Source organism: Phyllobates terribilis, unplaced genomic scaffold (genome assembly GCF_046119375.1).
Source record: "Phyllobates terribilis strain yellow unplaced genomic scaffold, ASM4611937v1 Scaffold_11__3_contigs__length_659146591, whole genome shotgun sequence".
NCBI lineage: Eukaryota > Metazoa > Chordata > Amphibia > Anura > Dendrobatidae > Phyllobates > Phyllobates terribilis.
Window position 1 is genome coordinate 411,347,245 of NW_027362771.1, and position 23,613 is coordinate 411,370,857.

The window sequence follows — 23,613 nt, forward strand, 5'->3', positions numbered from 1 at the left end:
GGCCAAGCATGGCTCTAAGTGACAGACGAAGCAACCAATCCAGAGTCGGCATCAGAAGATTACCATAGTATAGGGGCGTGGTAAACAGACGAAGAGTGGTTGCTAGGTGGTGTTAGTGAAGTTAGGCTGAGCGGTACAGTCAACAGTCTCAAGCGGAAATTCTGGTGGGCGGGACAGTGGCGCGATAGGCAGCGGGAAGGTTGTCAGATCACGTGATAAGCTGGAAGGTTGTGCACATAGTAGGCGGGTCCTTTCCTCACTCCCGGCTCCTCCAGGCGCTGGGCTTTCTTCTCTGAGGGCTTTCCTCACTCCCAGCTCCTCCAGGGGCCGGGCTTTCCTCACTCCCGGCTCCTCCAGGCGCTGGGCTTTCTTCGCTCAGGGCTTTCCTCACTCCCAGTTCCTCCAGGGGCCGGGCTTTCCTCACTCCCGGCTCCTCCAGGCTCTGGGCTTTCCTCACTCCCGGCTCCTCCAGGCTCTGGGCTTTCCTCACTCCCGGCTCCTTCAGGCGCTGGGCTTTCCTCACTCCTGGCTCCTCCAGGCGCTGGGCTTTCTTCGCTCAGGGCTTTCCTCACTCCCGGCTCCTCCAGGGTCCGGGCTTTCCTCACTCCCGGCTCCTCCAGGCGCTGGGCTTTCTTCGCTCAGGGCTTTCCTCACACCCGGCTCCTCCAGGCGCTGGGCTTTTTTTGCTCAGGGCTTTCCTCACACCCGGCTCCTCCAGGCGCTGGACGTTCTTTGCTCAGGGCTTTCCTCACTCCCAGCTCCTCCAGGCGCTGGGCTTTCTTCGCTCAGGGCTTTCCTCACTCCCTGCTCCTCCAGGCGCCGGGCTTTCTTCGCTCAGGGCTTTCCTCACTCCCAGCTCCTCCAGGGGCTGGGCTTTCCTCACTCCCAGCTCCTCCAGGGGCTGGACTTTCCTCACTCCCGGCTCCTCCAGGCGCTGGGCTTTCCTCACTCCCGGCTCCTCCAGGCGCAGGGCTTTCCTCACTCCCGGCTCCTCCAGGCGCAGGGCTTTCCTCACTCCCGGCTCCTCCAGGCGCAGGGCTTTCCTCACTCCCGGCTCCTCCAAGCGCAGGGCTTTCCTCACTCCCAGCTCCTCCAGGCGCAGGACTTTCCTCACTCCCAGCTCCTCCAGGCGCAGGGCTTTCCTCACTCCCAGCTCCTCCAGGCGCAGGGCTTTCCTAACTCCCTGCTCCTCCAGGCGCCGGGATTTCTTCGCTCAGGACTTTCCTTGCTCAGGGCTCCTCCAGGCGCCGGGCTTTCTTTGCTCCTTTTACAGTGTGTATATTTGGCGTTTGTAAAACGAACCGTGACTGTAAGGCTATGTTCACACACGTTTGGTTTTTCAACAGATTTTTATTGAAATTTTCAGCTGCTTTTTGCAGTACCAGCAAAGTCTATGAGAAACCAGAATTCTTTGTTCACTTGCCATGTTTTTTTTTGCTGCATATTTTGTGCCTTGGTTGGGTTTTTGGAACATAGAGCATGTCATTTCTTTCTGCGGTTTTCAGCATTTTTTCATCCATAGGAAGTAATGGGTGGTGAAAAAAACGCAGCAAAAATGCAGGTAAATTTTTTCAGCGTTTTTGATGGCAAAATAGAATGGGGTTCTTTTTTTCACAGAACTTAATGTACATGCATAAATAGAGACAGGAGGACAGTGAAAAAACGCAGCAAAACCTGCATTTTGACGCAGCTGATTTCCTGCCAGAGATCAGTTTTGCTGCAGATTTCTGTTTTTAAAAAAAAACAACATGTGGGAACATAGCCTTATAATATGGCATTTACAAGCAGTTGTTTTTTTTTAGTTTGTTTTTTTTCTCCCCTCACATTTTAGTGTGTTGTCTTGGAATTTTTTTTAAACTCTAAAGCTAAGTCTATGGGAACCTGGTAGGAATAAGTACCGTGCCTGGGGTGTGTTGTCTTCTATAAAGCCATGGACACTTAAAGCTGCTTGTGCTGCTCGTTATAATTGTTATATTTCACGTTTCGCTTTTTTTTCTCTTGAAAGGAACTCTTCAAAACGCCATAAAAAATATCTGTGAAAAACCCTATAAATATCTGTTCACACAACGTTGTTTTCAGGCAGATTTGCTGTACTTGTGTTCAGTATTTTAACCACTTCAGATTTCCCAAAACAGAGCGGTTCCTTAACAGGGTTTATTAGATTTAGAGCAGATCCGATTCCCAGCGCGGATGAGCGTTCATGTGAGAACATTTATCAATGTGAAAGCACCCTTTATTTATGCAATGTGAAAGCATCCTTAGAGCCAGAATCATATCTTAACCTGGCCTAAGCATCACATCCTCCTGTTTCACCATTATCTTGATTGTGCTGTCTTGTGATATTCAAGTTTTAACCAGTGCTCTGCTCAGTGATCTGTATTATCATGCATTAATATTATTATTTATTATTATAGCGCCATTTATTCCATGGCGCTTTACATGTGAAAAAGGGGTATACATAGCAAAAACAATTACAATAATTTTAAACACAGTGTGACGGCGACTGGTACAGGAGGAGCGAGGACCCGCCCGCAAGGGCTCACAGTCTACAAGGAATGTGTGAGGATACAGTAGGTGAGGGTAGGGCTGGTCGTGGCGCGGTATGGTGGAGTGATGGTTAATGCAGGTTGTAGGCTTGTCGGAAGAGGTGGGTCTTCAGGCTCATTTTGAAGGTTTCCACGGTCGACGAGAGTCTGATGTGTTGGGGTAGAGAGTTCCAGAGTAGGGGGGAAGCACGGGAGAAATCTTGTATGCGATTGTGGGAGGAGATAAGAGGGGAGTAGAGAAGGAGATCTTGTGAGGATCGGAGGATGTGTGCGGGTATGTACCGGGAGACTAGGTCAGAGATATATGGAGGAGACAGGTTGTGAATGGCTTTGTATGCCATGGTTAGGGTTTTGAACTGGAGTCTCTGAGCAATGGGGAGCCAGTGAAGAGATTGACAGAGAGGAATAGCGGGGGGACAGGTGGATTAGTCGGGCAGCAGAGTTTAGGATGGATTGGAGAGGTGCGAGGGTGTTGGAAGGGAGGCTTCAGAGCAGGAAGTTGCAGTAGTCAAGGCGGGAGATGATGAGGGCGTGCACTAGTGATTTTGCAGATTCATGGTTGAGGAATGTGCGGATCCTGGAGATATTTTTGAGTTGCAGTCGGCAGGAAGTGAAAAGCACTTGGATATGTGGTTTGAAAGAGAGTTCAGAGTCCAGGGTTATCTCAAGGCAGCGAGCTTGAAGGACTGGGGAGAGTGGGCAGCCATTGACGTTGATAGATAGGTCAGTTGGGGTTGAATGAGATGGCGGAAAGATGATGAATTCTGTTTTGTCCATGTTAAGTTTTAGAAATCTAGCGGAGAAGAAGGATGAAATAGCGGACAGACATTGTGGGATTTTGGTTAGTAGAGAGCAGATATTGGGTCCAGAGAGGTAGATCTGTGTGTCATCAGCATAGAGGTGATAATGAAAGCCATGAGACTCTATGAGCTGTCCCAGGCCTAAGGTGTAGATGGAGAAGAGTAGGGGTCCTAGAACTGAACCTTGGGGGACAGATGAGGAGGTGGGAGTCACTGAATGTCCTGTCTGTTAGGTATGAGGAGATCCAGGATAGGGCCAAGTCTGGGATGCCGAGAGATCAGAGAGTTTGTAGTAAGAGGGAATGATCCACTGTGTCGAAGGCAGATGACAGGTCTAGGAGGAGGAGGACAGAGTAGTGTCGCTTGGATTTGGCAGTTAGTAGGTCATTGGTGACTTTAGTCAGTGCAGTTTCAGTAGAATAGTGCGGTCAGAAACCAGATTGTAGGCTGTGGAAGAGGGTGCAGGAGGAGAGGTGGGAGGACAGTTTAGAATGGGTGTGTTGTTCCAGTAGTTTTGAGGCATAGGGGAGAAGTGATATGAGGCGATAGATAGATAGTCCGAGAGAATGGGTCAGGGGAGGGCTTTTTGAGGATGGGTATGATTGAGGCATGTTTGAAGCATGAGGGGAAGATGCCAGTTGTTAATGATAGGTTGAAGAGGTGGGCTAGGGTTGGGATGAAGATAGTGGTAAGGTTTGGGATGAGGTGGGACGGGATTGGGTCAAGTTCACAGGTGGTGAGGTGTGATTTGGAGAGTAAAGAGGAAAGTTGATCTTCCGTAATGGTGGAGAAGGTGGTTTTGGAGGAGGAGGGTTGAGTAGGTGTGGGGAGGGGCTGTGGGGACTTTAGGCAGAAGCTTTGTCTGATGGTGTCAATCTTCTGCTTGAAGAATGAGGCAAAGTCTTCAGCTGAAATAAGAGGAGAGGGAGGAGGCACTGGGGGACGGAGGAGAGAATTGAAGGTGTTGAATAGTTGTTTGGGGCTGTGGGAGAGGGAGGATATGAGAGATGCGAAGTATGTTTGTTTTGCTGTAGTGAGTGTGGATCTGAAGGTAGTGAGGGACTGTTTGAATGTGATGAAGTGCTCATTGGAGTGGGACCTTTTCCATCTACACTCAGCAACCCTGGAGGCCCGTCGCAGTTCTTTAGTTAGGCTGGTGTGCCAGGGTTGTCTGTTGATTGTGCGAGCTTTGGTATGTGTGAGGTGGGCGACCGAATTGAGAGCTGCTGCTGTTGTGGTGTTGTATAAAGTGGCAGCAACATCTGCATCATGTAAGGACCTAATGTCTGTGACAGGGACGAGGGATTCAGAGAGTGAGTGTAGGTCAAGGTGTTTAAGATTTCTGCGAGGGTATGCAAGTTTGTGGAGTGTGGATTGTTGCCCTGGAGAGGGTAGAGAATGTAAGTAGGTTGTGGTCAGAGAGAGGGAGAGGTGAGTTAGAGAGGTTAGATAAGGAACAGTGGCGGATGAAGATGAGGTCCAGTGTGTGGCCGTCTTCGTGGGTGGAGGAAGTGAGGCATAGAAGCTTAGAGGCAGCTGAGAGGGAAGTGTCAATGGGGATGTTGAAGTCGCCCATGAGGATAGTGGAGGTGTCAACGGAGAGGAAATGAAGTAGCCAAGTGGTGAAGTGGTCAAAGAAGGTGGTGGTTGGTCCTGGGGGGCGGTAAATGACAGCCAGTTGGAGGGAGAGTAAATGCGCACGCAGTGCACTTCAAGAGAGGGGAGAGTAATGGAGGGCGGCAGTGGGATATGTGTGAAGGAGCAGTTATCTGATAGGAGGAAACCTATTCCTCCACCATGCTTGCCAGTGCAGCTGGAGAGGCCGTGTCGGAGGGGGTGAGCCAGGTTTCAGTGATGCCGAGGAAGGAAAGCTTGTTAGTGATGAAGAGATCGTGAATGTAGGAAAGTTTGTTGCAGACGGAGTGAGCGTTCCATAGAGCTCCTGTTAGAGGGACTGGGGAAGCGGGGGCTGGGCGGATAGGTATAAGGTTAGAAGGGTTACGAGAGTTTGGGATAGATCGTGGGTAGGAGGTTGAAGTGAATGTAAGGATGTGGTGAGGAGGGCCAGGATTTGGAGAGATGTCGCTGGCAGTGAGGAGGAGCAGAGAAAGCGTTAGTAGGTGGGAGCAGGAGAGGGCATGAGGTGGCTGTCTGGAGACAAAGGATTGTATGTTGAGGAATAGCTCTGAGGAGGAGGTGAGATGGTGGGGAGGATGGAGGGAGAGATGAAGAGTTCATTACTAGGTGTAGAGATTAGGGGTGGTTGGAAAAGGTGAAGGATTAAAGGGGTGCCAAAGTATATATTATTCTACAACCTCTGGCAAAAATGATGGAATCACCGGGCTTGGAGGATGTTCATTGATATTTTGGACAGTTTTCTTATCCCATCAATTGAAAGGATTTTTGGGGATGATGACATCATTTTTCAAGATAATAATGCTTCCTGCGATAGAGCAAAAACTGTGAAAACATTCCTTGCAAGAAGACACATAAGGTAAATGTCATGGCCTGCAAATAGTCCGGATCTCAATCCAATTGAAAATCTTTGGTGGAAGTTGAAGAAAATGGTCCATGACAAGTCTCCAACCTGCAAAGCTGGTCTGGCAACAGCAATCAGAGAAAGTTGGAGCCAGATTGATGAAGAGTACTGTTTGTCACTCATTAAGTCCATGCCTCAGAGACTGCAAGCTGTTATTAAAGCCAGAGGTGGTGCAACAAAATACTAGTGATGTATTGGAGTGTTTTTTTGTGTGTTTGTTTTTCATGATTCCATAATTTTTTCCTCAGAATTGAGTGATTCCATAATTTTTCCCTCTGCTTGGTCTGAAAAAAAGTACCCTTACTGAGTACCACATTTTTAATCTTGATTTCTTTTAGTATTTCTTAAAGCCCTATAGTTGCCATTTGAAATGACTTTAGTTTTGTGCTATGTCTGTGATCTGCTTTATTTCAACAACATTAAACAACTGAATGAACATCCTCCAAGCCCAGTGATTCCATAATTTTTGCCAGGGGTTGTACTTATGCTAATTTGTTTCTTGTAACGCATTAATTAACAAAAGTAATGACACAAATTTTCTATATAGAAATCTAATATTTATTGAAAATAATCATGTTTCATAATGGAAAAAAAAACTACAAAGATGGGTACATGTTTTTCACATTTTTCAATTTTTACAGTTATGTATGAAATGTGTTCAATCAAATAGACAAAAACATTTTATTTAAAAATAATGGGCTATCATATTGTTTGGAAGGAAAAATTGAAACACGCACACACTGTTTTCCAGACAGTAAATGGATTGTGATATTAGGGAAATATCTAAACGGCTATTATAATTTTACCAAGCGGTAACATGTTTCTAACGATATGCTGCCATTTTCTGATTTATTGAAAGTTGCTAAAGCCACTTATGTCCAGGGACTATGTATTTAGGTGACTAGGGCTGAGTTGCAGAATCCTCAGGGTACCTGGATGACCTTGCAAAGAAAAATACAAAAGGAGCCACAATGCTCCATATAGCGCCTTTGCAGGTCGATCCCCAACCAAGTGCCACATATTGAATATTCATAAATATGTAACTTTAAATTCTTAAGCTTGGTTTTTTGATTATTATATATTATCATCTGAAAAATGCTTCTGGATATTAAATAAGATCAAAGCGTGCCTGATTGAGCCAAATCACTACCCTATTTGTAGGTGGCAAGTCATAAAATATGTAGGGTATTGTATTTAAAGTGAACCTGTCATCAGGTTTCCCTATATAAACTATATCACCTTTCAGCCATCTATGGAAACAGACCTGCAAACTGCTTATAAGATCACAGCTGTCTCACACACCTAAGAAAAAGTCTTTTATAATTGCCCCACGTCAGCTGCCTTCATTGACTTGGCTGACATCTCCAACGTCATACAGAGTCTATTCAACGGTTGCGCCTGCACAGTAAGTAACGAGTTGTACAGACCCAAGAGGCTGGGTGGATGATGTCTACCATGTCAGGCAAGGTTGGAGAGGTGGTGATTGTGGGGACAGAGAGGTGTTGAGGTGGATGTCCATTGGACATCGATTAACATACGGTATTGGACAATTATAAAAGGCAGCTGCACTCTTATGAAGGGGTTGTAGGAGTGCTTTTAAAGATGTCTAGGAGACGCCATACGAAAAACTGGGTGATAGGTTGACTTTAAGGTACCAAATGACTTTGTATTAAAACAGTTGGCCACCTTTGGAGATAGATATATATATTATATTATACAGTACAGACCAAAAGTTTGGGCACACATCATTTAAAGATTTTTCTGTATTTTCATGACTATGAAAATTGTACATTCACACTGAAGGCATCAAAACTATGAATTAACACGTGGAATTAAATACTTAACAAAAAAGTGTGAAACAAATGAAAATATGTCATATTCTAGGTTATTTAAATCTTTAAAATCTTTAAATTAGGTGTGTTCAAACTTTTGGTCTGTACTGTATATGTATATATATATAGATAGATATATAGATTTTTTTTTTTACTAAAATACATGTAGTTCGGGCTAAAAATAATTTTTGCTATTGGGTTTCACTACAAATTTTGCACTGTTTGGCTTTTATAGGCTCTTTGTTTCCTACAAATTCTACTTTAATGTAGCCTGTGGCCATAAATCAGCTGAGAGAAGCTCGGAAAAAGATGAGAGTCACAGGTTTTCCTGTTATACTGTCAGAACGAGCTCACTGATGGGTTCTCGAGGAAAGAGGTCGCCACTTTCTCTGGTTACTGCAGCTTTACCTCACACTGACCAGCACTTCTGTCCATACAATGGCCGCTGGTGCAGACCGGTCCATCAGCCTCCTCCAATAGAGAAGCAGCTTTCTCATGTGATTGGCGGAGGCTGATGCACAGGTGTGGTCACATGCTCCTCACTGAGAATCCATCAGTGAGCTCGTTCTGATGGTTTGTAACTTTTTTTATCTCTTTTTTTCTGAGCTCTCTGCTGATTTATGGCCACAAACTAAATTAAACCTGAATGTGCAAAGAAAAAAAGAGCCTGTAAAAGCCAAACGGTGTAAATTTTGTAATGAAACCCAATTGCAAAAATTATTTTTAGCCTAAAATTTATTTAAGAAAAAAAAAATGTCCCCAAAGGTGGCCAACCTTTTTAAGATCTGTTAATACTTGCATGCTCTATACAAGGACACTTTCCATATCTGCCCTCATATAACAATTCTGATTATTATGCATGTAATAAAAATTAATTATTAGTGTTCCTATGTTCTAAGTTTACACTTCGCTAAGTTCTCATAATTAGTATTTGGTGCATTTTTCCGCTGCATATTTTCATGTGTAAAAAACGTAGTATATTACATTTCCTGCAAAGTAAATGAGATTTATATAAATCTCATGCCCCCTGTACTTTTTTTTTTTTGCTGTAGAAACTGACTTGAGGAGCGATTGCAAAATCTGCAACCACACAGACTTGAATGGGAAGAAAAGAATTCACCGATAAAATAGCACGTTTTTATTCCGCACTGGGAACACAACAAAAACACATGGCTTCTTCAATAAAGTTTTATCAAAGCTAAATAACGGAGTTTCTAAAACATGCCATATCACAAAGACAAAAACCGCAGCTAAAAATAACTTGTTAAAAAAAAAAAAAAGTATTCAAAAATGCAAAGAAAAACACAAGTAACCTAATTTAGATAATGGGGCAGAAATGGTGCGGAAAATCCTGCAGCATCAAAAATGTACCAAATACCTCTCGTGGGAAGTTAACGTTGCTGTTCTCTATATAACCAATATTCAGTGGGTTGTCTCATTTTCTGATGACAGTCTGTAGCGACTCTTTGCAGACTTCTGAATCCTTACAGAGCGCGCACCACACGCTGTCAGGATTCTCCGGTGTTACTATTGAGTGTAGAGATCTTTCCATGATACTTTTTCTGAGTTTAGGCTCCTTTCCTAGTTTTAGCTTACAAAGAATGGTGTAAAATACTGACAAAAGTATGTGTAAATGAGGCTTATGAGTAAGTTTCTTAAGTCTGGGGCTAAAGTTGAGTAGCCAGAAGAATTCAACACAGACATAAAGTGCAGGTGCTTATATGATTTAATTCAAACACCACTACCTTATATAAAATATGTAATATGAGCTATTGAAATTACATTTCATGCATCCAGACATTTTTTTTTTATATTTATAAGTACATGGAAAAAAAAAATTAAATCATGCAAATTAATGCACAGTTGATGAACATTAGAATAGGGGCCATGAGTAGAATTGGTTTAAAACTTACAAATTTGTTTGTTCAATTTGAGTCATTCTAAATAGGTTAAAGGGGTTATACAGGACTATTTTACCTTTTTACTATGCACCTAAGAACTAACAGGCAGGTAGTTGCAAACTATCTGCCTGGCACCTATCTCTGCCGACTCGGAGCGGTCACAGACAACTCCTGCTGGCGATTCTGCGGCTTATGCTGACATCATGTCGACAGAGCAGCTGCTTGTCTTCTGCTCTGCATTGTTGACAGAGCATGACTGCCGATGTAATGCTGATTGACAGCCCGCTCTTTGCTGCCTAACTGCGGAAGCTGGCTATCAATCAGCATGACGTTGGCAGTGACGTCCCAGCGACAGAGCTTCCGAGAAGGGCTGCTTGATGTGAAGCAGCAAAATCGCTGGCAGAAGCAATCAGTGACTCCTCTGAGCCGGCGCCAGGCAGAACAGGTAGGTAGTTAGCAATTACCTCCCTGCTAGTTGTTAGGCCTATAGTAAAAAATAACTAGTTATAGATAACTCCTTTGGTTATCCTGGATTTTTTTTTCTATGGATCTAAGTACTTATTGGCAAGAAGTTGCTAACTACCTGCCTGTTCTTCTGTGTGACGATCTCTCCTGGCTCAAAGTTGTCATGGATCGCTGCTAGTAACGGCTCTTACTTCCCGTGATGTCACGTCTACAGAGCAGTTCCTTCTCTTCCGCTCTGCTCAACAATCGGGCGTCACTGCCAACTTCATGTTGATGACAGCCGGTTCCCTACAGTCAGGCAGCGGGGAGCCAAATGATCTGCTCTGTCGACGTGACATCACAGGAAGCAGGAGAATCGTTTCCAGGAGTGATCTTCGCACAGCAGAACAGGCAAGTATGGCAGTTAGCAACTACCTACTGATAAGTGCTTAGCACCAAAGGAAAAAAAACTCCCAGATAACCCCAGCCTAATCAATTGAAACATTCTGCATCAATAAAATCCCGGTTCACACAGTGCAGTGTGATGCTTTTTTGTAGGATGCTTTTTTGTAGGAGATGCTTTCATGATGCTTTTTTGTAGGAGAAGAAGAGAAGTATACATTTTTTCCCCTATTTTAGAATCCACTCTTGGCTTTGTCTCTAAAGAAAATTAATCTAAAATCATACTATTCTGTATGAACCTGGCCTAAAGCTGTCCATACATGTAAGATAAAAATCAGCCAAACGCATTGGGATTTTGACAGGTCACCAACAATCTACGTGTATAGGGGACTTTTGATGAAAAGAATTGGACATCTTGTATTTCAGCATGCTGTTAAAGAGGTTGTCCACTACTTTTTGACTTATGGCCTATCCCTTAGGATAGGTCATCAATATCTGATTGGCTGTACCCAAATTGAGTACCCAAATAATAATAGCATATACTCACCTTCTGGCTCCTTTTCTTTTTCAGAATCGCTGTTCCCAGAGAGTGACGTGGCTTGTTGGTGCCACATGTAGAATGCAGCCAATGAGCGGCTCTCCGTGAAACAGGGATGCTAACATCGCTAGAACTACGATGTTGCGAGAGGTGAGTAAACACTATTTAAATCTCAATTTGGGTCCTGAATTGATTAAAATGGGATTGTACTGTAGTGGAGTGGACACCCCTTTTTAAATTTCCATGAGAAACATTTTCTGAAGATAAAGTCTGGTAAGAAAAAGGAATCTTCCTATAACTTTAATATGTATTACCCCCCCCCTCCCCCCCAATAAACATCTAAATGAATTCAAAGATACAGAACACTCTAGCAAGAGCCCAGTATTCTAATTTGGCACATCCAGACTATGTGGAAGAAATCCACCACATGTACATCTACAGCTCGGTCATCCAGGGTAAGAACAATATTTAATTTTAAGTAATATAGGACTCTAATGTACCCTACGCACTGGCATAAATGGTTTTATCTTTGTGATCAAAGCTGGGTAATGAATTCTGAATTGATGTAAGAAGACTTTGAAAAGTGGATTTCAAACATTTTCCCACCGTTTCCTTGACTTAAATATAATTGATAAAGAGGCACAATAATTAAAGAATATGTATTGTGGGGAAAATAAGTATTTGATACACTGCCGATTTTGCAAGTTTTCCCACCTACAAAGAATGGAGAGATCTGTAATTTTTATAGTAGGTACACTTCAACTGTGAGAGACAGAATCTAAAAAAAATATCCATTGTATGATTTTTATGTAAGTAATTTGCATTTTATTGGATAAAATAAGTATTTGATACAATAGAAAAACAGAATTTAATATTTGGTACAGAAACCTTTGTTTGCAATTACAGAGGTCAGATGTTTCCTGTAGTTCTTGACCAAGTTTGCACATACTGCAGCAGGGATTTTGGCCCACTCCTCCATACAGATCTTCTCCAGATCTTTCAGGTTTCGGGGCTGTCACTGGGCAACATTGAGTTTCAGCTCCCTCCAAAGATTTTCTATTGGGTTCAGGTCTGGAGACTGGCTAGGCCACTCCAGAACTTTGAAATTCTTCTTGCGGAGCTGCGCCTTAGTTGTCCTGGCTGTGTGCTTTGGGTCATTTTCATGCTGGAAGACCCAGCCACGACCCATCTTCAATGCTTTTACTGAGGGAAGGAGGTTGTTGGTCAAAATCTCGCTATACATGACCCCATCCAGCCTCCCTTCAATACGGTGTAGTCGCCCTGTCCCCTTTGCAGAAAAGCACCCCCATAGTATGAGGTTTCCCCCACCATGCTTCACGGTTGGGACGGTGTTCTTGGGTTGTACTCATCTTTCTTCAGTGAATAAACAATTTATATAGCTAGTTTTGAGGAATAGAATAAAGTTAACATGTAACCTCAAAAAATAAAATCTATGCTTTATTAAGTAATTTTATAATACGGACTGACAGACAAATATCCAGCCTAGAGGACACAGAAAACCATATCGGGTCACTCAATTGTTATGCATACTTATATGGTGAGATCAGAACTCATGGATCAAATAACATGTCCAGCCAATGCAGATAACAATCTCACTACTAGCAGAATCAGTGACTCGAGCACACCCCCAACAATGGGTATTGAGTGTCCTCAGGACAAAGTGACTAAGTGCAAAAAAAAGTGATATAGTGGAAAAAGAACACATGCAAAACATACATAGATAAGTCTACTTATCCCTGTCCAGGCTAATCAGGCCCTATGATAGAGGCTACAAAATATACGCTACCTGGCAGCGGAGGTTGGCACCCTAGGTAAAGATGGCAATGTGGCGCCCCCGCTCCTTGGCGGCTCTCCCTCTCTGGCCCTAAATGGCACTGCTGCTACGTTGCATTACAGTCCAATGCAACCTCCTCATATAGACAAAGAAAATAGATAAATGAAAACTTATCTCAGATGAACATCATGGATGTAGATCCCATAAACAGCCTCCAAGGCAAGCCTCGACGCGTTTCCTCATAGACTGGTTCCTCAGGAGGCAAAAAAGATGTGTGGTAAATCCACAGGGATATCTGTTACAGCCAGATCATAGCTCCGTATTAATGATGCTGTGAGTTGTTGTCATGAGGGCTGGGATGAATGTATTTTAAAATTACTTAATAAAGCATAGATTTTATTTTTTGAGGTTACATGTTAACTTCACCCTTCTTCTTCCTCCAAACACGGTGAGTGGAGTTGATACCAAAATGCTCTATTTTTGTGTCATCAGACCACATGACCTTCTCCCATGCCTCCTCTGGATCATCCAGATGGTCATTGGCGAACTTCAAATGGGCCTGGACATGTGCTGGTGAGAGCAGGGGACCTTACGTGCCCTACAGGATGTTAATCCATGACGGCTTAGTATGTTCTTAATGGTAATATTTGAGACTGTAGTCCCAGCTCTTTTCCGGTCATTGACCAGGTCCTCCTATGTAGTTCTGGGCTGATTCCTGACCTTTCTCAGAATCATCCTTACCCCACGAGGCGAGATATTGCTTTGAGCCCCAAACCGAGGAAGATTGACAGTCATCTTGTGTTTCTTCCATTTTCTAATAATTGTGCCAACAGTTGTTGCCTTCTCACCAAGCTTCTTGCCTATTGTCCTGTAGCCCATCTCAGCCTTGTGCAGGTCTACAATTTTGTCCCTTGTGTCCTTGGACAGCTGTTTGGTCTTGGCCATGGTGGAGAGATTGAAGTGTGATTCAGTGTATGGACAGGTCTTTTATACATGTAACAATTAAAACAGGTGAAATTAATACAGGTAATGAGTGCAGAGTAGGAGGGCTTCTTAAAGAAAAACTAACAGGTCTGTGAGAGACAGAATTCTTGCTGGTTGGTAGGTGACCAAATACTTATTTCATGCAATGAAATGCAATTTAAATTATTTAAAAATCATACAATGTGATTTTCTGGTTTTTACTTTTAGATTCTGTCTCTCAGTTGAAGTGTAAAGTACCTACGATAAAAATTACAGACCTCTCAATTCTTTGTAGGTTGGAAAACTTGCAAAATCAACAGTGTATCAAATACTTATTTTCCCCACCAATTTTTTTTATTATTGTTCATTTGTTTCTGAAATCCAAAGTTAGACAAACTTTGTAGATAGGAAAAAGACTGCAGATTGAAATTTAGTGCCGTTGTGTGTAAAGGTAACCACTATCCTAAGTAAAAGTCATGTTTCCATGTCAAATGTATTCATAGTCTTTAAAGGGAATCTGTCAACCCCATCTGACCTCTAATATGGGCATACAGGTGATAAGAATGTAAATCTATACCTACCTGTATGCCTCATATTACAGCCCGCAAGCATCAGAAAATGGATTGAATAAAAAAGCAATTTCAAAGCAAGCAGACCTCTAATATGAGGCATACAGGTAGGTAAAGATTTACATTTCTATCACCTGTATGCCCATATTAGAGGTCAGATAAGTGCCAGGGGGTGACAGATTCCCTTTAATTGACTTATATAATGAACAAGTACCTCCCTTCTTCAAGTAATTAAAAATCAGAAGGTCCATAGTCTAGACTCCAAACATTGCTTTATTCTACAATATTCTTGCAATTTATGTATTTGTTCGCTGTTACATTGCCACTTACCACATATGACGTATTTCCCTTGTATAAAAAAAAAAATTCTGAAGTGTAGCAATTGTTATCATACAGGGTCACAGAGAAAGAAAGGAAATTTTATAATGATCCATATACGTCTATTTACATTACAAAAGAAAGATTGCACTGTTAGTAAAAATATAAAGTTACTAAAATTTCACGTTGAACTCATTAGATGTATGTATATACAGTACAGACCAAAAGTTTGGACACACCTCGTTTAAAGATTTTTCTGTATTTTCATGACTATGAAAATTGTACATTCACACTGAAGGCATCAAAACTATGAATTAACACATGTGGAATTATATACTTAACAAAAAAGTGTGAAACAACTGAAAATATGTCTTATATTCTAGGTTCTTCAAAGTAGCCACCTTTTGCTTTGATGACTGCTTTGCACACTCTTGGCATTCTCTTGATGAGCTTCAAGAGGTAGTCACCGGAAATGGTTTTCACTTCACAGGTGTGCCCTGTCAGGTTTAATAAGTGGGATTTCTTGCCTTATAAATGGGGTTGGGACCATCAGTTGTGTTGTGCAGAAGTCTGGTGGATATACAGCTGATAGTCCTACTGAATAGACTGTTAGAATTTGTATTATGGCAAGAAAAAAGCAGCTAAGTAAAGAAAAACGAGTGGCCATCATTACTTTAAGAAATGAAGGTCAGTCAGTGCTAAAAATTGGGAAAACTTTGAAAGTGTCCCCAAGTGCAGTTGCAAAAACCATCAAGCGCTACAAAGAAACTGGCTCACATGAGGACCGCCCCAGGAAAGGAAGACCAAGAGTCACCTCTGCTTCTGAGGATAAGTTTATCTGAGTCTCCAGCCTCAGAAATCACAGGTTAACAGCAGCTCAGATTAGAGACCAGGTCAATGCCACACAGAGTTTTAGCAGCAGACACATCTCTTTAACAACTGTTAAGAGGAGACTTTGTGCAGCAGGCCTTCATGGTAAAATAGCTGCTGGGAAACCACTGCTAAGGACAGGCAACAAGCAGAAGAGACTTGTTTGGGCTAAAGAACACAAGGAATGGACATTAGACCAGTGGAAATCTGTGCTTTGGTCTGATGAGTCCAAATTTGAGATATTTGGTTCCAACCACCGTGTCTTTGTGCGACGCAGAAAAGGTGAACGGATGGACTCTACATGCCTGGTTCCCATCGTGAAGCATGGAGGAGGAGGTGTGATGGTGTGGGGGTGCTTTGCTGGTGACACTGTTGGGGATTTATTCAAAATTGAAGGCATACTGAACCAGCATGGCTGCCACAGCATCTTGCAGCGGCATGCTATTCCATCCGGTTTGTGTTTAGTTGGACCATCATTTATTTTTCAACAGGACAATGACCCCAAACACACCTCCAAGCTGCGTAAGGGCTATTTGACCAAGAGGGAGAGTGATGGGGTGCTACGCCAGATAACCTGGCCTCCACAGTCACCAGACCTGAACACAATCGAGATGGTTTGGGGTGAACTGGACCGCAGAGTGAAGGCAAAAGGGCCAACAAGTGCTAAGCATCTCTGGGAACTCCTTCAAGATTGTTGGAAGACCATTTCCGGTGACTACCTTTTGAAGCTCATCAAGAGTGTGCAAAGCAGTCATCAAAGCAAAAGGTGGCTACTTTAAAGAACCTAGAATATAAGACATATTTTCAGTTGTTTCACACTTTTTTGTTAAGTATATAATTCCACATGTGTTAATTCATAGTTTTGATGCCTTCAGTGTGAGTGTACAATTTTCAAAGTCATGAAAATACAGAAAAATCTTTAAATGAGAAGGTGTGTCCAAACTTTTGGTCTGTACTGTACATGCCGGCATTTCTTGTTTTCCATTATTTCATTTTAATATGTTCCATATTTTACAACTTCCAATAATATCATAAAGCTTTACATAGTATACTGCGTTTTGTAGAGATGATTGTAATATATACAGAAACATTTACCCTGCTAAGAGTTCTCCTTCCAAGGCACATACCTCTGATTTTGGCTGACTCTGACGTACTATTGGGGGTTTGTGCTTTCAAGTATTATTTGTATATTTTTACATAAAATCTTAACAGTTTTTACAACAGTTGTTGTGGAAAACTCTTCCTGAACGCAAATTACATCTCCATATGAAAAAGAGGCCTTCATTTATCACGTCTCCTTATGTTTGATTGAGGTTCATAAGTAGTGTTTACATATGAAAATATGGCACCTATCCCATAGTTTATATGCAGGCAATATAAGTGCAGTCCTTTCAGCCCTGGAGAGCACCAGTTTCTTGCCTCCTGACTGGCTGCTTCAGACTAAGCTCACTTCCAGATGAAGTAATCGGCAACTCGTTTTCCATGTGGTACTGTATTAGGTGGCTCACATTGTCAAAAACACGATCTTTAGTTCTCACCTATGAAACAAAAACAATGTTTCAATTACAGCATTGTAATATTTATAGATGTGTTTATTATTAGGCTGTGTGCCCACGATGCGTTTTTTAAGCGTTTCCGCAGCGGCAAAAACGCTGCAGAAACGCTTAAAAAACACATGGTAGAAGGCCTGCCATGTTCCCCAATGATAATCCGCCTGTGCTGTGCACATGCTGAGGAAATTTCCGCTGTGGACTACCAATTATTTTGCAGAGGTGCTGCGTTTTCGCCGCCATTGACTTGCATTAGATCACATGGATTACGCATCACTGTATATGTAGATGCGCATTCCATGCGTTCTAATGTGCGGATGATACCCAGGTCTAGAGGAGAGGAGACTCTCCTCCGGACCTGGGTACCAAAGAAAACTGTAAAAAAAAAAAAGAATAAAATAAAAAATAAATATATACTTACCTTCTGGCGGCCCCCGCTCTCCTTCTCTTCACTTGCCGGCAGTTTGCGATGGACTGAAGGACCTGCGCTGACGTCAGAGTCATGTGACGGGTCACGCGACGCTGACATCGGCTGGTCCTTCAGTGTAACGCGATCTGCCGGCAGCTGGGATGGTGAAGCAAGACAGTGCGGGCCATCGGAAGGTAAGTATAGATTTATTTATTTTTTTTTTGACATTCTCTCAGGTCACACTATATAAATCCATGCCGTTTGCATGGATTTATATAGTGTGACCAAGTTGACAAGCACTTTCCAAGTGATGCTAAAATCGCTTGGAAAGCGCTTGTCAACCCGCATGTGGAAATGCAAGTGAAGAACGCTTCACTTCCGCATGTCCCTGGCAGGAAAACGCATGTACAATCCGCATGCGTTTTTTTCTGCCAGGGAGATGCAGAAACGCTCAGGAAAAAATCCTGAGCATTTCTGCATCGTGGGCACATAGACTTACAGAGAACTGTGTGATGGAGGCTATAGATAGGTCACATTGATATTATTCGAAACATTCTGCATCAATAAAATCCCGGTTCACACAGTGCAGTTCATGATGCTTTTTTGTAGGCGAAGAAGAGAAGTATACATGTTTTTTCCCCTATTTTAGAATCCACTCTTGGCTTTGTCTCTAAAGAAAATTAATCTAAAATCAAACTGTTCTGTGTGAACCTGGCCTAAAGCTGTCCATACATGTAAGATAAAAATCAGCCAAACGCATTGGGATTTTGACAGATCACCAACAATCTACGTGTATAGGGGACTTTTGATGAAAAGAATTGGACATCTTGTATTTCAGCATGCTGTTAAAGAGGTTGTCCACTACTTTTTGACTGATGGCCTATCCCTTTGTATAGGTCATCAATGTCTGATTGGCTGGGGTCTGACACCTGGCACCCCCGCCGATCAGCTGTTATTGGTGTCGGCGGGCGCCAGTCGGAAATATTCACTTTCGGAGCTGGCCGTCTTCTGGTAGTGGCCATGGCTTGGTACTGCACATCCTCCTTCTATTCAAATCAATAGGAGGCAGATGTGCAGTACCCTGCGGTGGCCACTATCTGAAGACGGCTAGCTCCGCAAGTAAGTACTTCGGAACACTGATAACAGCTGATTGGCCGGGGTCCGACACCCAGCACCCCCGCCGATCAGACATTGATGACCTATCTTAAGGATAGGTCATCAATCAAAAAGTAGTGGGCAACCTCTTTATGTTTTTTTGTTTTTTTTTTACTTTGTACGAGTACCAAACATTAAAAAAATAATAGGTAAGTATGGTATTGTCATAATATTGCATTTTTACCACATAGTCAACATTGTAAAAATAAACTCATCAAATAATTGCAAAATTGCTGATTCCATGCCATCTTAGAAAATAAGATTTTTTCTGTTTTCCAAACATTATATTGTGAATTATATAGTACACTCATCCCTCAAGAAACATATATTCATAAGGTTCTTAACAGAAAAATAAAAATAAAAACTTGCAATGACAGAAAATGTAAGATGCAGGTGGATAGGCAACAATGACACTGAGACTGGATTTGTTTTTAACAGATTTACTGTAAGCCGAGATCAGGAAAAATTGTATTCATAGTCAATATGGAAAACAGCAAATGTAACTTCAAAGTCTCTTGCACATGCTCTTTTTCTGGGGAAAGCCCTGATGCCAGATTCCCCAGGACAGACACTTTACACAGTCTTCCCCAGATATTCAGCAGATTTTAAGCAACTCAGAAAGAGAATAGGAGGGATCCAATGGCTGGATGTCCTTAAGGACAAAAATGTCCAGGAACGATGGGAAATTTTTTAAAATGAGATTCTCAAAGCACAATCGTTAACAATCCCGAAAAGTAGGAAGAATGGGAAGCATTTAAGGAAACCAGGATGGATGAACACAGAACTTAGACACATGCTAAAAAGAAAGAAAGTAATGTTTATCAAATGGAAAGAGGGAGGCATATCTAAAAAAGATTATAATGCATTCTGCAGAACCTGTAGGGCACGTATCAGGTTAGCTAAAGCTGACAATGAATTAAGGCTTTGCAAGAGATGTCAAAAGCAATAAAAAAGAATTTTGGGGGTATGTCAAAAGTAAAAGAAAAGTCAAAGATGCTATAGGATTTTTACAGGATGAAAATGGTGAAATGGTAAGAAAGGATGTTGAGAAGGCCGAACTTTTTAATTCCTATTTTGCATCTGTTTTCTCTCAGAAAGAAAATGTAACATCAACTGATCTTCACTGTCCTATTAATGGAATAGAAGATTCCAGGTTATCTGTAAACAGATTGTGAGGGAATATTTAGCTAACATAAATGAGTTCAAGTCTCCAGGTCCAGATGAATTACACCCCAGAGTACTGAAGGAGATCGTAGAAGAAATTTTAGAACCACTTTCCATAATCTTTGAAAATTCTTGGAGAACAGGAGAAGTCCCAGAAGACTGGAGAAGAGCAAATGTTGTTCCTATCTTCAAAATGGGGAAGAAGGTGGACCCAGGGAACTATAGGCCGGTGAGTCTGGCTTCTATACCAGGAAAGATCTTTGAACAAATTATTAAACAACATGTATGTAAGTACCCGGATAAGAATGAAGTGATTAACCAGAGTCAGCATGGGTTTGTAACTAACAAGTCATGTCAGACTAACTTAATTTCCTTCTATGACAGAATCACTGACTGGGTGGATCAGGGAAATGCTGTAGATATAGTATATCTTGACTTCAGCAAAGCATTTGACAAAGTATCTCACACCATCCTTATTGAAAAAATGACCAAGTATGGAATGGACAAGGCAACTGTTAGGTGGATTCATAACTGGCTTAGTGATCAGACTCAAAGAGTGGTCATTAATGGCTTCACATCCAGTTGGATGAATGTCTCAAGTGGGGTACCACAGGGCTTTGTCCTGGGACCTGTATTGTTCAACATCTTTATCAATGATTTAGATGAAGGAAATGAGGGTAAACTGATTAAATTTGGTGATGACACAAAGCTAGGAGGGATAGCTAATACTAGAGAAGAGAGAGCAAGGATTCAAAAAGACCTAAATAAACTGGAGCAGTGGGCAGAAACTAACATAATGGTTTTTAACAGGGAAAAATGCAAAGTACTACATCTGGGCAATAAAAATGAAAGAAGCATATACAGAATGGGAGGAGTAGAGCTAAGCAACAGTACATGTGAAAAAGACTTAGGTATACTAATACAGTTATATGAAAAAGTTTGGGCACCACTATTAATCTTAAGCTTATTATTTTATAAAAATTGGTGTTTTTGCAACAGCTATTTCAGTTTGATATATGTAATAACTGTTGGACACAGTAATGTTTCTGCCTTGAAATGAGGTTTATTGTCCTAACAGAAAATGTGCAATCTGCATTCAAACAAAATTTGACAGGTGCATAAGTATGGGCACCTCACCAGAAAAGTGACATTAATATTTAGTAGATCCTCCTTTTGCAAAAATAACAGCCTCTAGTCGCTTCCTGTAGCTTTTAATGAGTTCCTGGATCCTGGATGAAGATATTTTTGACCATTCCTCTTTACAAAACAATTCCAGTTCAGTTACGTTTGATGGTTGCCGAGCATGGTGTAAGGCAGCGCTAGACATCATAATGGGGGATACTCGCTGCACCGGGTAAATCAAAGCACACCAGCAATGTCCTTCCGGTATTTCACAATGCTGCAGTTTATTGCACTTCATAAACCACAGTTCACAGGGTCCAACTCAGTGGCACGCCGACACACATATATATATATAATGTTCTCGAGCCAAGTGGCAGACCGGCCCACTTGGCCCAAGTTACAGCCTTCAGCAAGGTAATAACATAGCAATGTCCATATTAATGTCCATATAACACAGGGTATTACCTTTGCCGGGTTTAGCTGCTGCAGTCCATTAGGCTTGCCACCACTGTGGCTTTGCGGCTTCCCAGGTGGGGGTCTCCAGCCGTCGTTCCCTCAAAGGCCACTGACATCCACACAGGATCCAGGCTCTGCCTTTCAGGACTCTTAATCCGCCACCACTGTGACTTTGCGGCTTCCCAGGTGGGGGTCTCTAGCCGTCGTTCCCTCAAAGGCCACTGACATCCACACAGGATCCAGGCTCTGCCTTTCAGGACTCTTACTCAAGCCTCTTCCTTCCAAGGCCACTAGCATCTACACAGGATCCAGGCTCTGCCTTTCAGGCACCAGGCTTCACTCGGCCTCACTAGGCCTCACACGGTCGGTGTCCCACACACACGGGAACAGGCCTTACGCCTCTCTCACAGAACACACCTGTCTCCCATCAAGCAGGGTTTATATATGCATCCCGTGCACACACACACATACTGACAGGACCTTGCTGATGTCACAGTCATGTGATCAGACAGACATTCTGTGCGCGCAGGACCTGTGCTATGTCACAGTCATGTGACTAGTCACCTGAGGGGGAAGGTACATGGTCAGGTAAAACACATCCTGGACCATTACCGTAATGCCAGCAAGTCGCTGCATTACAATGGACAGCCCTCTTCAAATGATCCCACAGATGTTCAATGATATTCAGGTCTGTGGACTGGGATGGCCATTCCAGAACATTGTAATTGTTCCTCTGCATGAATGCCTGAGTAGATTTGGAGCGGTGTTTTGGATCATTGTCTTGCTGAAAGATCCATCCCCTGCGTAACTTCAACTTTATCACTGATTCTTGAACATTATTGGAATCCATGCGTCCCTCAACTTTAACAAGATTCCCAGTGCCGGCATTGGCCACACAGCCCCAAAGCATGATGGAACCTCCACCAAATTTTACTGTGGGTATCAAGTGTTTTTCTTGGAATGCTGTGTTTTTTTGCCACCATGCATAACGCCTTTTTGTATGACCAAACAACTCAATATTGGTTTCATCAGTCCACAGGACCTTCTTCCAAAAAGAAATTGGCTTCTCCAAATGTGCTTTTGCATACCTCAGCTGACTCTGTTTGTGGCGTGCTTGCAGAAACGGCTTCTTTCGCATCACTCTCCCATACAGCTTCTCCTTGTGCAAAGTGCGTTGTATAGTTGACCGATGCACAGTGACACCATCTGCAGCAAGTTGATGCTGCAGCTCTCTGGAGGTGGTCTGAGGATTGTCCTTGACTGATCTCACCATTCTTCTTCTCTGCCTTTCTGATGTTTTTCTTGGCCTGCCACTTCTGGCCTTAACAAGAACTGTCCCTGTGTTCTTCCATTTCCTTACTATGTTCCTCACAGTGGAAACTGACAGGTTAAATCTCTGAGACAGCTTTTTGTATCCTTCCCCTGAGCAGCTATGTTGAATAATCTTTGTTTTCAGATCATTTGACAGTTGTTTTGAGGAGCCCATGATGCCACTCTTCAGAGGAGATTCAAACAGGAGAACAACTTGCAAGTGGCCACTTTAAGTAGCTTTTCTCATGATTGCATACACCTGGCTATGAAGTTCAAAGCTCAATGAGGTTACAAAACCAAAAAAAGTGCTTTAGTAAGTCAGTAAAAAGTAGGTAGGAGTATTTAAAACAAGAAAATGATAAAGGTGCCCATACTTATGCACCTGTCAAATTTTGTTTGAATGTAGATTGCACATTTTCTGTTAGTACAATAAACCTCATTTCAAGGCAGAAACATTACTGTGTCCAACAGTTATTACATATATCAAACTGAAATAGCTGTTGCAAAAACACCAATTTTTATAAAACATTAAGCTTAAGATTAATAGGGGTGCCCAAACTTTTTCATATAACTGTAGATCATTGACTGAACATGAGTCAACAGTGTGATGCAGCAGCAAAAAAGGCAAATACAATTCTGAGATGTATTAACAGAAGCATACAGTCTAGATCACGTGAAGTCATAATCGCACTTTACTCCTCTTTGGTCAGACCTCATCTGGAATACTGTGCCCAGTTTTGGGCACCACATTTTAAAAAAGACATCGACAAACTGGAGCAAGTTCAGAGAAGAGCGACCAGAATGATGACCGGTCTGCAAACCATGTCCTATGAGGAACGGTTACAGGATTTGGGAATGTTTAGCTTGCAAAAAAGAAGACTGAGAGGAGACTTAATAGCTGTCTACAAATATCTCAAGGGCTGTCACAT

General features: G+C 42.4%; 1 protein-coding gene across 1 annotated transcript in view; it reads right to left on the reverse strand.

Annotated features, from left to right (window-relative positions):
* Window positions 1–16,442: 16,442 nt before the first annotated feature.
* SHC4 (SHC adaptor protein 4) overlaps window positions 16,443–23,613 on the reverse strand; it is a 127,469-nt gene continuing 120,298 nt past the window's right edge. The window contains exon 12 of the mRNA XM_073653074.1: window positions 16,443–17,055. Within this exon, the coding sequence (XP_073509175.1) occupies window positions 16,909–17,055 (147 nt within the window). The 3' untranslated portion in view covers window positions 16,443–16,908. The remainder of the gene's footprint in view (window positions 17,056–23,613) is intronic.